The sequence below is a fragment of the Apteryx rowi genome, unplaced genomic scaffold (assembly GCF_003343035.1).
Source record: "Apteryx rowi isolate R43461 unplaced genomic scaffold, aptRow1 scaffold_180, whole genome shotgun sequence".
NCBI lineage: Eukaryota > Metazoa > Chordata > Aves > Apterygiformes > Apterygidae > Apteryx > Apteryx rowi.
Genome location: NW_020448086.1, coordinates 1,549,027 through 1,565,475, shown reverse-complemented (window position 1 = coordinate 1,565,475; position 16,449 = coordinate 1,549,027). Strand labels below are relative to the sequence as shown.

The following is a 16,449-nucleotide window of genomic DNA, read 5'->3' as shown; positions in this document are numbered from 1 at the left end:
AGTCTGGCTAGATCATGTAGCTAGTGAGAGAGGGTCTGTTGCTCCACAGAGGCAAAACTGAAGAAGTACAAGAAGAACAAGAATGAGAAGGTCACAACTGGCATAGCTTTCTGTAATCTCACTTTTCCACACTGCCGTTGATATGTTTTTAGCCCATTCTGCTGCCAAAATCTACCCTTTCAAACCAACCATAGCCTGAGTCTCATCTTCCAAGAAACTAAAAATCTTTTAGTTCTGTTAACTTCTAAATACACCTCCTCTGCTGGTCTTTTTTTTTTCTCTCAAAATCAAACAAGATATGCTTTTTCTTTATTTAATATTTAATTAGTATCCCAGTTTGTTTACAAAACTGTATTCTGGTAAGATTACTGCCAAGTGAAGACAGAATGATGCAATTGGGCAGCAAAGAAGGAGGGGAGCAGGGACAAGGAAAGGAAAGTGTACCTTCGAGGTAAAGCTGTGTAATTCAGATTAATTCTGAGATAGTTTAGGCCAGTAAACAAGGTTTGTCATAGTCCATTTAAAAAGAAGTGGGTGGGTTTTTTGTTGGTCATTTCAGGGAGATTTTGGTCTGTTTACTTCTTTGCAGCTTTAAATCCTTGCCTGTTTCTCTTACCCATACAATTTGTATAAGTTGACTTTACTTTCTTTCACTACTTCCTGGGAAAATTATTTGATTAGGAAGTGGTCTTACCTCCCTTGAAATTTTATTATTTGCCAAATTAGCCTAGCACCAAATCTAAACATTTGTAAAGGAAGCATGCATTTGATCATTGAGGTCTGAAATTAAATCAGCCTGATCTTTATGTGCCTGTTTCATATAGGAGATAGAAGTATAGATGAGACATACTGAATTGGATTGAAAGACTTTTTAAATATTAAGATCTATGTTTTTTTTCTGAGATTTAAAATAAGCAATAAAGAGATAGTATGCTTCAAGAGAGACATGTATTAGAAATAAAATGCCATAGACTTACAAATATTGGATGTGGAGGCTTCTTCCACTGGAAAACTGTAAGACAGTTGAACATGAAAATGCATTGGAAAAAATGCAGCAAAGGAAAAAGGTGGTTTTCCCAGGAATACAAAGCATATTCACTGATCTGTTTGGTGTATGGATGTGCTAATCTAACTGAGCAAAGCAGAGCCTAAGTAAAACAAATACATACATTTTTTTCTTCAGCAATTTTAATTTGCAAACGTTAGCACATTCTATTAAGTAGGATATTTCCCTTTTCTAATTATAAATTTTGTGTGTAAGAGAATAAGAGCAGTGAATGGATGGTGTTTCATAAATAAAATGTTAACTGAGGACTTCTGTTGCACTGTTCAAAATCAGATTGCCATACTACATTGTCTTACTTCACCTCTTAAGAAAAATGTTGAATGGATGCATGTTTCATGTTCTWTTGAGAATATTTTAGAAATATATAAATAAGGCAAGAACTTCCTAGTCATTCTCATATCATGTACTTCTGATAAGCAGATGCCTGTGAGTGTTCATCTGACTGCCACTAGATGGTGATAAATGTGCGTACAATATTAACAACTGTATGTCAGTGAAGATTGTAGTTCATTTTCATATGACCTTCAATAAACGACTGAGAAATCAATGCTTACTAAAACAGTATAATTTAGATTCTGCCCTGTGAGTGAGAGCATTGTATGGAGTTTTCTTAGCAAAGAAAGATGCTGCCTTGCATTCAACATGCCTGTCCTTTAATGAGTTTGCAATGGACTCTCAGAAGAAAGCACTCCTGAAAACAGTCCTGTGTTATGCCCTGTGCCTTGGCCTATTTAATTGAGGAGAAAAAGGCCATGGTTGAAAGTCAGGAGGAAGTATTTTCCTTCATAAAACTCATCTTCTAGGAAAGAATTGAAACAAAACACCCTTATTCTAGATCGAGAGATTGATTGTATGTGTTTCTAAAGAATTAGGAGAGGATCATCTAGCAGTAAGGTGCTTTTCTTTCAAGCCAATAAAGAATTCCTAAGTTTATTTCTAGATATTATCTCTTTAGTGGAGCTGAGAGCCTCTCAAGCAGATTTTGGCATAGCCTATGTGATGCTTCATGTAGTCATCTTTAATAGTCATATAAACAGACTGTAAAAGTGATTCTAAACATTCACTGTGCTTTCTCTCTCTGCATAAAACGTCACTTGAATTCAGCTTCATAAATTGGTAACATCTCATAAAATTACTAAGAAAAAAGATTTCATTAGTATCTCCAAATGAAATCTACAGGGAGGTATTTTTTAGAAGCTGATTCATGTAAAATTTATCAAGACCCTGATTTATTGTTTGGAAGCCTAAATAGTTTCTTTGACTTTTAGGAAGAACTGAACTACTGAACTACTCCATACCCTTTGAAAGTCACTGGGTCTCACAAATATTGAGCACCTTGGAAAGACTACTTGAGTTGCCTACAACCAGTAGGGAACTTCAGTAGATAACTTAAGAGCCTAAATACATGGAAGCTCATCCTTAACCTTGAATGTGTCTATCTGTGCACATGGAAACAATAACATGGAGCATTTGAAAAAACAAATCTCTGATGTTCTTTTGTACAGTAAATTTTAAATTGTACAGTAAATTTTAAATTGTACAGTAAATTCTATACAGCATAGCAGCAGGTTACTTTTTTTTTTAATGCACCCCAAAACTTTGAAGGTTTTCCAAGTTTCATTTAAAGAGTATTGTGTTTTACTTCTGTGTTTCATTAAACTGTATTTGTCTTGGAAAATGGCTGCGTTACATACTACTTGTTGTTAAGACGTAACTCACTATTTTGTTAAAACTATATATATATATATTTTAATGTAGTGGAGGGGTGTGTGTGTGATATAGAAGGCCAAGAGAGGGAAGTGTCAAACTGATTATAAAAAGCAAGTTATATATTTAATATAACTGTTGGAAAATATACTACATAAGAATCAATTCTTATGCAACTTACAGAAATGTAGCCTAAGGCCGCTCCATCACTGATATCTCGTCTTCTTGGAGCTCACTTGACACATGTACACTTTACTCTCCTAATTTGGCTATTAGAACCGATGTCCAGCTCTACAGATCAGTCTTAATAACATTACTTAGCTCGTTCTCCTTGTCTCAGCATCTGTAAAATTCTCTTCTGGAGTCTCCAGATTTACTGTGACAATAATTAGGGAGAAAAAGTTAGTTATGGGTAACTCTGGTTTTAGAGATTCATCTCTATAAATGCAGTGTTTTCAATACAGAATCTAATAAAGCAGAAGTTAGATCTCAATTTTATAGAAGTTTTATACAGATTGTTTAATACCAAATTTGAACTTTTCATTTAATTCTGTTGGTGATAGTCTTAAATATGGGAAAACTTGTATTTCGTTGTGTAGGTGTCTTTCTGTTGGAAACAGCAGGGTTAGCTTCAAGTAACTTTCTATGTTTTAATCCTAGATTAATTGATTAGAAAAATGGCTTTGGAGTTTTTTCTTCGCTACTTCGATGCAGATGTAATTTGATTTCTTTTCCTCTGTTTAATATCAGTTTTCCTATCCTTTTTCAGAATCACCAGATGCTGATATTGCCATGGAGATAGCTACATCAGAACAGCACGTTTCTGAGGCAATATACGATTGTGTTATTTGTGGTCAGAGTGGTCCTTCTACTGAAGACAGACCTACAGGGCTAGTTGTRCTATTACAAGCGTCCTCAGGTATGAATGTGAGACTTGCTGGACAAGCAGTGTCATAAGGAGGCTTATGGAGCCTGGAAAGACAATGAGAGTCGTATTTCTTTGTGGTGGTCCTCCATGAGGCCCATCTGTAGGTTTAAGGGTACTGAGACTCTTGAAGTGTTTGGGAAAAGGGTGAACAGGGTTTACCTTTTTCCCTCCTCACTCCTGTTTGCTTTTGTAAACCCAGCAGAATATAACAGACCTGCAGGCAAATAGTTTTTAAAGAAAAGGAGACAGTAAAATAGCCATGAGAGAGAGAGAGAGTGTGTGTGTGTGTGTGTGTATACATGCCTTATGTATTTCCAGTACAAAAACACTCCTTCCAGTATTTAGTTTCTTTAATAATTTTTTCTACTTTTTAATATCAACAAAAACCTACTAGTTATAAACCAGAATGTCAAGATATTTATCTTAATTCTTCAGCTTACTGTTATCCATTTCATTCTTTTTTGCTTCATTTCTGTGTACAGTCTTGGGACAGTGCCGCAATAGCACTGAGCCAAAGAAACTGCCAACCACTGAAGAGGAGCAAATATACCCTTGGGATACCTGTGCAGCACTGCATGATGTGAGGCTTACAACTTTACAGCGATACTTTAAAGATGTAAGTATTTGATTTGGTCAGAACTACCAATTATGAAATGAGTTGTGTGAAAAGATTAATGGGATTACAACTTAGTGAATTTACTCTGAATAGAAGAGTCTTCCTAGCTTCATTTCTACATTTAGAGAAACAGTTTGTCGTGTTGTAATAGTTATGGATATGAAATGTTTACGTCTGATAAGGTCCTTATTTTTTAAATAGTGGCTGGCTTTCCCTTGTGTATGGTTTTGGCGTAGGCAACTAGCATATCCGCAGGCATTAATATTCATTAAATATCCACACAGATTTTCTCTAGAAGAGGTATTTCACAGGTCAGTGGGACCATGTGAATGAGATGTGGTTCTGCCTTCTTAAGTACCACTTTCAAAACAAAAGCTTTCTTGTGGTTCATTCCATGAACCAGACCAAGGAATTACGCTGGGTTAAATTATTTTGGCAGCAGGAGTAAGAGGGAAGAGTAGTTTTAACCCTTAACGGTTTTCTGAGCCTGTACGAAAAAGGGAAAGGTGAGTAGATGGAAAGGAGGGGCCAGGAGAAGATCTCTCTCTGTCTCTCTCTGTGTCTGTCTGTCTGTCTCTCTTCTGCTGTAGCTTGAATTCTGCACAAAGTTGCTGAAGTTCAATTTTACATTAATTGGAATATTATTGTCTATTTTGGAGTTCTGTTAGCTGTTCCAAGCAGAGTTTTGCATTGCTTCATAAAACCAAAAGCAACGTGTTACAGCTTTTAATAATTCGTTTTAAGAGACAGTTCTTGTTGCTTAACAGGACTTGGTTAGTGAGAGACCTTTATGGAAATTCTGCCTGTGATTTTCAGTGCTACTGTATAAAACAGTAGTGTAAGATAACAAAAGTCTGTTTTGAGAGATCATTCTGGGGGAGGAGGTTATGTATCTCAGGACCCTAAATTAGCACCTATAGACTACTCTCAGCAGACATACCAGCTCTTAGGAAGATCTAACCAAATATGCAGCCTTTTAGAAGCTTAAATTTTGTCTTTAAAGAGAAAAATTGCTGCCATTTTTACTCTGACATGGTTAGTAGCTTTCTCATAATCTGTTATCCACACTAGAAAATTGAAATCTAACTGCAACCAAGTGTGCTTGACTGATGTACAATAGATTAATTTAGAGTAAATTTCATAATTGTTTTGATATACTTTTAAAAATTTGGCGATGTTTTCAGAGAAGCAACTTCTCCCTGAGGCAAATATCATAAATTTCCATGCTAAAAAGTAAAACTTTAAAAGATTTAAGCAGAAAATCATTTCTGGACAAACAGATATTTTCAGTTCAAAAAGAATCTGTTGACAAGTTTTCCTTCATTTGGCATTGATGACATTACACAGTGTTTCATGAAACTGTCCTTCAGTTAACCTAGGATACTTCCATTATTTAATATGGATATTTGGGAAAAACAAACAAACAAAGACACGTTTTATACATGGGGTAGTTGTAATTAATAACACATCAGTTTCTCAAGCTCAGAAGGCATATCAAGCTTGTGTGCCTCAATAATATATACCTGTGTTTATTTACTAATGTTTCAAATTGTAAATGAACATTATTCACTACTGAAGTGGTTAAAAATGTGTAAATAATACTGTAGCTTTATTTTTACTTCCTTTCATACTACAAATGAAAGGAGTGCTAATGAAAAATAGATGTTATTCAAAAACTTGATCTTACTGAAGTGCATTTTTCCCTTTCTGTGCAATAACACTAACAGCAGACTAGTCTAAAACACACTGTAATGCAGTGACCAAATGCATCCTGTTTTGAAAAATTCCTGTCCTGATTTAAACACTCATTGAAATAGCTATTTCTGCTTTCAAGTTTCCAGGTCACGACTGTGCTAAAAAAAAAAAAAAATAATAATAATAATAATAAAAAAAAAATCTCTGCATGAAAGAAGTAATCCTTAAATTTCTTTTGGCATAGAAATGGAAACATCTGTTAGTGTCTTGAGTGGCTTGTTCAGCTGAGCTAAGCAATAAGTCCTTTTATTTATCAACTGTGTCCTTCACAGTAAGTGTCCTTCCTGTAACAAGAAGTACAGATTTCAGGAGGCAAGAGAATAATTTTACTTAGTTGTGAACATTTTAAGTTGTCAGATATGATCTAGCTTCTTCTAGTTGAAGAAGAATGAACAACATTTCAAAAACTAAATGCTGTATACAGGCTGGGCAAAACAGGCCAATTCTTTCCATAGAGAAGCCTGTCACCCTTTTTTGGCTGAAATTTGATGCGTTTGTAGTCAAAGAACAGTGTTTTTGCCCATTACAAGAAAAATCACTGAAAGTTACTGTGTTTAAAATGGAGAGGTTTGACTAAGGATTAGGAGATAAAACTTCGTGTACTAGATGGATTGGACCATTTTCAGAATCGCACAGTACCCTGTAACCAATAACTTAAGATAGGCATTTTTCTCCCAGGCCTGTAACTGGCATGTGGCTTGCTTCTGAGTCTCCTCTATTTCTGACTTCGATAGTAATAAGGAAACCCTTTCTGCAAAGACTGGGGATTTTTTGCAGAGGTGCAGATCCATTTATTAACATTTCAAATGTCACCTACAGAGCCAGCCTCAGCTGCTTAAACTCGTTACATTGGATTCCCCAGCACTGAACAAGTCCTTGCAGCACCAAATCTAAGATGGGGCTGTTCTTAACCTTACTGTGAGTGTTGCCCTAACAAAGGGGAGGGCAGCTGGAAAAGCAAGAATTTTGGAACAGCTTGGAGAAAAGCATAAATTATTGATACCTGGGAAGGAGAAAGGGAACGATCCTGTTGCCCTTTTCCTCAGGCTAATTAATTATTAGGACATAGACAAACCTGCTTGGAGAGACAGGCATGAACTTCTCTTTCCCATCTTCTGCATCTCCAGTTGTAGAGGCGGTATAAAGCATTTTTTAGCATGGATTTTCATGTTTTCTCCCTTTTCCCTTCCATATTATTGAAGTTTCCAGCCTTCTCTTCCTGACCCATAGCCTAGTCTCTCTCTCCACCTTTCTAGATACAGAATATTCACTCTACAGTTATTTCACTAAAAGTCAGGCAACCCAAGTTTCACCCAAGTTCATGAGTCTGGTGTTTCCTATTAGGTTTGCATCTCAGAAGAATTTCAATTGTCTAAATGTGACCTTAAATAAACAATGCAATCAGCTAGCCTCATTAGATACACGCAACGGTGCTTTCCCTGAATGAAACAATTGCCTTGTGGGGCTTGTGCAGGTCCATTACGTGACCATGCCTTCTTAACAGTGCAGGCTGCCCACGAAATCATGCAGGGACCAGCAAAACGCAGAAAATTTTTCTCGTTGCTAAGATCATTGATTTGAACCTGAAAGGCTTCGAGAACATAAATGTCAAGTTAAGGCAAGGTAAATAGGAGCATGTCTTGTGATGTACCTGGAGTTTCTAATATCAGCTCGTATGCAGGAAAAGGCAAGCTGCTAGGGCAGCCTCAGAAAAGGTAATCCTCAGAGTTGGTTATTCATAGTACCCTATTTTTGCATCATACATTAAGTCCAGTTTCGGGCAAGTCTATTCTAATAGTTTTTTTCCATTTTTAGTTGCCATACCTCTTTTTCTGTTCTTTATATGCAGAATGTGCATTTTAATCTGTGTATGAAATTATTTTTTGAGAAATGAAGATTCAGTAGTTAGACTGATTATAGCTAGATATTCTGCTTGCGTATTTACTAGAATTCCTTATGACAAATTTGCCACATGTGACTATTTTTTCGGTTCATTGTTTCCTGAGGAATACTAGTTGAGTAAATACTTAGTTTAGATATGTGGCCAGTAAGTGCTACAATGACACTAGCTCGGTGTTTGAATAAATCCAGCGTTTTCATAACCTCCCCAGTATAAAACTTAATCCACTAAACAATCATTAGTTATATTTTTCTTTTATGATATGTTCCTGACAATATTGTTGAACAACTCAAAAAAAACAAAACAAAGCAAAAAAACAAAAACCACCTGTTTACACTGAATTTTAATAACAGACTGGGGTTTAATTGTATAACTGTGATCTTATTAAATTAATTTGTTACGGGCAAAACCGAATGAAATGTGTTAGAGCAGCGTATTGCTATTGTGCATGGGAAAGGTAAGCTTGTGTTACTGGAAAAGATGGTGCAGTTATAGCCGCCTTCATTCTGTAATACAGGAAGTTCTTTAAAGAAGTATTTGCTGTAGTACTGATGTAATGTGTTACTTGAGGTAGTGGAATGTGTTAGACTGTATGGAAGCTGAATTGGAAGAATTGTGACACCATCTAAGGCAAATGTCAAAATAAAATGAGCATTTACTAAATATGCATTGTATTGCTTCCTAATTTTATCATTATCTTAAGTGACAAAAATTGCAGAAGTGAGACTGAAATGATTGGCTTTTTGGTGGAAAGAATAGTGTAATGGCATACATGTAAGTCAGTATAAATATATAACTTATAAAAATAAAAACTTGCTTTATTTCCACAGTGCACGTTTTTTGTATTACCTAGCAGCAAGTAGAAAATCTATTTTTTAATCTCAAAATGAATTGTGGTAAATATCTCAACCCTATATATATATATWTTTTTTCTTTATTCTTATTGTTTTTGTTTGGGGGGGTTGTTTGTTTTTAGAGTTCCTGTCTGCAAGCAGTATCAATAGGCTGGGAAGGAGGTGTTTATGTGCAAACATGTGGTCACACTTTACACATAGATTGTCATAAATCTTACATGGAATCTTTACGGGTAAGTAAACTAAAGATTTTTTTTTATTATTTGAATCTGAACTGTTCTCAGTAAAGTCAGTGGATTTATGCTGTTCGATTCAGTGGAGGAAAGATTGGATACTTATGTTTTACATGAATATACATGATGTTTTTGTTATCTTTCCAGTACTGCAGTTATTAAATCCTCCTTATTACATCTTGACATTATTAACAACAGTACTTTGTTCTCAGATATTCTGATGTATTGGAAAAAATATTTTACTAAATTAATCCCATTTAAAAATGAAATCTTGATTTTCTCTGGTAAGCACATTCAGGTGAAACATTTCTTGCACTTCGCACTTCTGTTTCACAGGTTCCTATTTTGATGTTTAATGTGCATTGGAAATGACTGAGGAATTTAAGAAAAAATGGTAGAGGAATTTTACTAGTATAAATTTATGTACCTGGTTATGTTGTAATATGAAAATTCAGTCATGAAAAGTTAGATTATCATCTCTAGTTACATAGGATATATGTTGTTTTTATATGTGAAGTTTAGAGAAATGAGTTCAAATAATCTAACTTTGAATTACATATCTTTTCTCCCTGGAAAATACCGTTGGGAAACTATATATGGTTTTAAAATAAAGTCTGTTGATCAGACATTGGAAGTTGTTGGCTGGAAAGGACATCCTTATTTTCGCTTGGTCTAAATAACTGGGGTAATATTTCCATTGGTGTTGCTGGCCTCCTCAGCTCTGCCACTCTCTTTTTGCAACAGAAGTGCAGATCCTCTGAATGGCCCTGCAGACTGTTACCACAAGTGGTAGCAGTAATCACATTTTAAGGCATCTTTTTTTGCTCAATTATTTAGTGTAACAAAATAAAGGCTAAGTGGTGACTACTTCTTGCATATGAATCTGCTTTCTAGTTCAAGATTACTTTATGTGATTTACTTTATTTTGTCCTAAGTTTTGTTTTGTTGCCATTAGGGCAAAAATGATGAGCAAGGCTTTGTAGTTTTAGTGTCAGCATTGCTCATACTGTGGAATTTGCCTTTAGAGGAATATGAAGCTGTGCCACCTTTACTGGATCCCTTGATGAATTGTTCTTTTCCATTTGACTGTAAAGAAACTTTTAGAGATAATTGTGCCATCTAGATAATTAAGTAAAATCTGGACTTTCATGGTAGAATCTTACTTTACAGAATTTTGGACGAGTAACGTTTTGCATCGAATAGGCACTGAATTCCCTTTTGTGGTGCATTCTGACTTYGACTCCAAATAAACCATTACTCTGTCTTGTTGTATTCTTGAAGGCTTTTAGATTAAGGGAACTTCTGTTCTAATATGTGTTATTAGTGCCTGAATTAGTGCATAATAATTGCCTATTTCTAGCATTCTTAATACCAGAATAATTTGTATAGACTCATGTTTATCTTGATAAAACGTATTTATGTAATGCAATCGGAGGTCAGCATCCAGACAAGTATGTAGCTGGTTTACCAGAAGGCCTCAGCATCAGGGCTGCTGGTTTGAGGTTTAAATTGGAGTCAGTGCTAACTTAGCAGTTCTCTTCTCCCAGGAGTGGGAAACTGCTGAGGCAGTTCATGAAGGCGAAGCGAGACTGCTTGCCAGTGACGGGAGTACTCTGACGGTGTCCCCCCTGCTTCCCAAACAGATACTTCTGTGTCCATTTGTCAAGCCTTCATGATAATGCCGAAAGTAGCGGGGGTTTTTGGCATGCTGCTCTCCAGTGGCTAGGTGATCAGCTTTTCCACCTCTTTTCCGTAGTATCTTCAAATACTTCTCACAGCTGGAAAAAAATACCTTTTGACAAATGAGAAGACATTTTTAAGGGAGTCTCAAACTTTATAGGAAGTGATAGACAGTACAAGCAAACTGTTCAAAATATCCCATTCAAGTATGTTCTAGTTTATTATGGGATAGCTATTGACAATGAAGAGTACTTGAAAGTTAGGTGACTTGGACCATTTGTAATAAAGTCGGTAGTAGCTGTTAGAGCTCTTTTACTCAACTGGGGAGCCATTCCTATTATTATTTCTTTACAGTTGTTGGCTTTAGAGATTTTTTTTATCTATTGATCTTTTTGCCTGAAATATCAAAGAACAAGTTTTCATCTTCAGCAAATTTAATTTACGCCTTGTTTTGTTTTGTTTTGTTTCCTTTTAGAATGACCAGGTTCTCCAGGGTTTTTCAGTGGACAAAGGAGAATTTACCTGTCCCCTCTGTAGGCAGTTTGCTAACAGTGTTCTTCCTTGTTATCCGGGAAACAATGTCGAAAGAAGCCTTTGGCAAAGTCATAGTAACAAGTGTATGCGAGATCTTGTACAAGAGGTGGAAGATCTTCAAGAACAGCTGGGAGCTTTCCCAGTAAGCATCAGTGTAAGGCAGAAAGATCCTTGTTAATTTGTCTCTACCTTTCAGTTTTACGTTATGTTGCATTTTGTGACCTTTTAGAAACTCTGCAGTCTGCGAAACTTCATTTCTTCTTCTTTCTGTTTGGAAGATAGCATACTATTTTTAAATGTAATCAAAATATTTGGAAGTTTGACAGCTTTTATTGCATTACCTATTAAAAATAAATCAGACAGCTATGACAAAAGTATAATTCATCTAGATTTATATGAAGTACACTTCCAGTTCACTCCATAGTAATTTACATTGAATTGAGTCACGTAACATAAAACCCGTTTGTCATTTCTTTACGAAGTAAAAACACCAATATCCTTATAACTGGAAGCTATTTAAAGACCGTCTATTAAGAATATTTTAAGGTATGGATTAATTGTTTTACAGAGAGAGCAGTTTGCATCCACTCATGTATTAAAAAGCTTCATGAGGTCTTTCAGAACGATATAATTAATTCTCTTAAATTCTGCTAGCCTTCCAGTGTCAGTGGAGACTTTTGTTCCAGAAGTATTTCTAAGTAATAATACTTCTTATTAGAGATTGACACTGTGTTATTTTCATGTATTTGCACAATGCAAATATATGCTAAAATAAAGCAAGCTGAAGAATCTTGAACTTAAGAGATGGAAAAAACAGTGGAGCTTTATTGTTCAGAACAAATCAGAATAACTTTTAGAATACTATAAAATTTCTGTGAGGCAGAGACTATTGGCTTCTAATACATGTTTTTTCATAATCTGCAAATGTATTTTTATAAATATGAAAGTATTATGCTTTGTGATCAGCTATTGCATTTCTTGAGGTAAAAATTAATTAATCTTTTTCATGTCTTTGTTCATAGTCTGAAACCAATCTCAGTAAAGAAATGGAATCTGTAATGAAAGATATAAAAAGTACTACACAGAAGAAGTATACAGATTATAGCAAGAGTCCTGGATCACCTGACAATGATTTTCTATTTATGTATTCTGTAGCTAGGTGAGTATGTTTTTATATTGTTTCTTTTGAGTTTATCACTAACAGTATTACCAGATAATATTATTAAAAAAAAAGAAAAGTATCCCATCCTCTCCAAAAGACCCCTTTTGGGACACTTAGTATATCAAGATTTTATTTTCTGATTTTCATATATAGGGGTATGAAAGAGAATGATTTCTCAGACATTTCATTTTTAGCATTTTCAAGTGGCACAGAACCTGGAGAATATCTGGTCTGCTGCTTATTTGGTTTTCTTCCTTATTCAAGGTTTTGCTCTCTGTTTATCAAAACTTTATGTTGCATTTCTCTTTCTGCCTTCCTTTCCCAAACTGTTAAATCTTCTCTACTGTTATCCAACAGAATGAGATCATTTCTACATTGCTGCTGTGTTGGTGGGTTTTAAATCACAGGGTGTTTTTAATCCCTCCATCAGGCATTAATTTTATTTACTTATTTGGTGATCACACAGCGACCCTATTCTRCATCAACAACCAAGGATCTCTCCTCAGATGAATAAGACAACTTCAAAAAGCACCAAAGCTACCAGCATCTTCACTGTGATGTTAGACTCCAGTTGTATTGCTGTCAGTGTCACAGACACCATCTCCAAGAAAGGCAAACACTCCCTCCCTCAGTCTGCACCATTGATTTCAAGATGCGCTGAATAGTTAATCTGTTCAGATTTACTGTAATGCAGGGTTTTCCCATAAGGGGAAGCTGAAATACTSATTAAGCAAATAATTATCCGAACCCTTTGCTATTTAGGTCCGCAGGGAAGCAGCTGACTGCAGAGGAAGTGCAAGAGTGCAAACAATATCATTCAGTAGCAATTTTGACAGCAGTTTCATAAACTCTAGTTGCTGAGGGTCTGTAGTTTATTTAGCTATTATATTACTTGCAGAATTCAGGTATTTAAATTAGTATATTTATGTTAGTATATTTATTTTGAGCATATTTTATTACATTATGATACTCTCTACTATCTAATTATGATTTATGTATAAATGTCATTTAAATATGGCAGACATAACTGACAATTTTGATTGTTTCATGAATAATCTCACAATAGAAGTGTAAGCACAGTTCTTTTTAATTACATGAAATCTTCTTCATAGGTATTTACATATAAGGTATTTTACTGCAAATCAATAAGAGTATACATTTGGCTTTAAGCTAAAGTACTTTCTGGTAATGATATCTTCATAGTGTACCTTATTCTTTGTACCAGATAATTATCATTGACTAGTTGAATCTGGGCAAATACTTGTGCCCACATAAAATACATCTGCAATATCTGAACACATTTGTATAACAATTATATAGCAGAGAGACCAGTACTAAATATTTTAAAATAAAAATAATGTTTTAGATATGTCATTGTTCCTATGAAGTGGTATGTAGAAAATAGAATTGAGATCATGATGGAAATAAGGTAATCCCTCAGAGTCAAGGCTAGATGTTGTGATAAAATATGTATTTCTTCTATCTGATACAGATAATACTTGAGGTCTTGTGGTATAATCTTTGGGACCAGATTCTTGTCCCAGCCCAGTGTCTTTCTGACAGAGCTCTTGAAGATGCCCAGAAAAGCTACCCCATGGGATTTTTCTTGCATAAGAGTTGAGCAGGTTGTAGAGAGCCAGTTTATCAGCCCTGAATCCACCATTTTTGGGTTATTTGTCATCCTCCCTTCTTTGTGGGTAGTATACCTAGACTTAGTGCTGTCAGAGCCTACATGGCAGGGCTCTAGTGTTTCGGTGGATTTATGAACTCTGACACCATTAAGCAAAATTCTTGATTTTGCGGTGAAATGTGGCAGATAAGTACCTTGCAGTAAATTGGAGTAGCAACCATAAATTCTTCTTTGAAAGAAAGTTAGTTTTAAATATAGCTTCAGGTATTACATGGAAAATAGAAAATGAATATCATTCTTTAATGAAGCACTGTGTTCATATTAGCTTTCATTTTCATCTTCTGTACTGGTTACGTTTTTAAGTCCGAACATTGAAACCTCTGTGCAAATATTTTCCTAGTTCATACAGTTTCATTTCAAATAGGTACCTACAATGTTGTCAAGTCTTCTGTAAAGCCGTAAAGCTAATAGTAATTGCTAAAATTCTTCATTGTGGGAACAATTAAACATCAGAATGGGTTGCCCAGAAAAGTGATGGTATCTTCCTCCCTGGAAATATCCAAGACTTGGCTTGACAGGGCTCTGGATAGCTGAATCTAAGGCTCTGCTTTTGACAGAAGGTTGGACCAGATGATCTCCAGAGGTCTCTTCCAATCTAGATGATCATATGATTCTATTAATAGAAACATTATTTGTATTCTGTGAGTATCTTAATTGTGCCTTGATTAAGAAAAGCAATTAAATTTTGCATAGTAAAATGGAAGATTATTCCACATTAGCATAAGTGGCATATTCTGTTCAAGGATAAATATTGTAGAAGTTTTTGGTGATGATGTATTTGGTCCATACATTTTAATATCCTTTAAAAAAATACAGGATTCAAAATGAGTCTTTCCTATATAAAAGTATGATTGCTTATAATAATAATCTGACATGCTATTTACAGTACACAAATTGAGTTTATAATATATTTCTGTGTAAAGGTATATAATATTAAAAATGCTACCTACACATATTTTAAATGTAGATTTATTTTGTGATTTTTACACTAACATTTAAGCCCAAGATTCTTGTTTTTCTTCCAAGAATTAAAAATATCTCAAATCAGAACAGCATTTCATTTCTTATCTGGTGACCTGTTCTTGTTAGATTAGACTAGCGTCAGCTATTTTCTGTTTGTCCATGCATGCAGGATTTCAGATTTTAGATCCAGCCTTCCATATTGTTACCATAAATCATAAGATCACTTAAGAGGATGCTTGGCAGATCTTTTACAAAACAATTAATTCCTTTTTTTTTCTTTAATTCAGCAATCCAGATTTGCAAACTTCTACTACTTGATAATTGCATAAGAACTACAGCTTTAAAAATCTTAAGTTCTTTTTTTAAGTCATTTTAATGTAACCTTACAATTTGCATTTGTGAGCGGGCTGTTAATCTCCCAGACTGAAACATTTTTTTTGCACGTTTTTGGTATGTTTTGTTTAATTTGTTGTATCCATACAATAGACTATCAACAACAGCACTTTTAAGTTACAAATTTAAATTTGCTCTCTGGAAGTTATTCCTGTGATTTGGCCTAATGTTCCTTCCTTATTTCCATCCCCATTCTTTCTGTGGTAATGATATCTTCCTGTTCCCTACCAACCAGTTACCTTTGAACATTTGTAGTCTCCTGTATTCTGACACATTTCTGTGGTTTTGGTCAGATCATCCATAGCTGTTATTCATTTTTTTTCTGGTATTTAATCTAATGTACAGATAAAGTGGTCAAGATGATAAGTACTCCCTGTCTAAATAAGCATTTCAAGTTAACCTACTGATATTTTTAATTCCCTTGCTAATAGCAGGGGTCAATTAATGTTAAATACCGTTAATCTTATATTAATAAGTTGTGTTCCGTTTTCAATCGGAAAATGACAGGATCTGCAGTCTTCTCAAAAGATGCTAGTTTACAGCTGGTGGCAAGTTTTGAGGTGGAATTTTGCATGTGGAAATGGGAGCACTACTGATTAAACAGCAAGGAGTCACTTGCAGCAGCTTCTCCTTTCTGCTTCAGGAAAATGGGAACTTACTCTTCTTACTTCACTTTTGCTGCCCAGACAGATGTCATTGGAGTGGAGGAAAGAAATTACCCAGTGGGAGAGCTAGCCCCTGTCTCTTTTCCTAGCAAAAAAGTCATTCAGGGTCCTTGCATCCCGATTTGCGTGCACAGCTGGATCAGCAGCTACTTGGCTACCTCCCCCTTTTCCTAGTCTCTTACCGTGTTAAATTTATACCTTTTTCCTTTGCATCCCTCCTTGTCTTTGCTGACACTCACAGCATTAGCAGTGTGTCATTCACAAATCATGTGTGCCTAGCTTTAATTTTAATAGCTCCACATT

At 35.2% G+C, this 16,449-nt stretch overlaps 1 protein-coding gene across 13 annotated transcripts in view; it reads left to right on the top strand.

Annotated features, from left to right (window-relative positions):
* The window catches only part of UBR3 (ubiquitin protein ligase E3 component n-recognin 3), a 123,802-nt gene that overhangs the window by 65,445 nt on the left and 41,908 nt on the right, over window positions 1–16,449 (top strand). For 10 of the 13 annotated variants that reach the window (XR_003252788.1, XM_026061420.1, XM_026061422.1 and 7 more), the window contains 5 exons: window positions 3,543–3,692; window positions 4,184–4,317; window positions 8,949–9,059; window positions 11,215–11,427; window positions 12,296–12,432. Coding sequence is in view for 12 of the 13 variants with exons in the window: in XM_026061420.1 (XP_025917205.1) it covers window positions 3,543–3,692; window positions 4,184–4,317; window positions 8,949–9,059; window positions 11,215–11,427; window positions 12,296–12,432 (745 nt within the window). In the remaining variant the exon portion in view is untranslated. Of the gene's footprint in view, window positions 1–3,542; window positions 3,693–4,183; window positions 4,318–8,948; window positions 9,060–11,214; window positions 11,428–12,295; window positions 12,433–12,901; window positions 14,954–16,449 lie in introns of those variants that run through there. The other 3 variants (XM_026061421.1, XM_026061423.1, XM_026061434.1) reach the window with 2 other exon arrangements.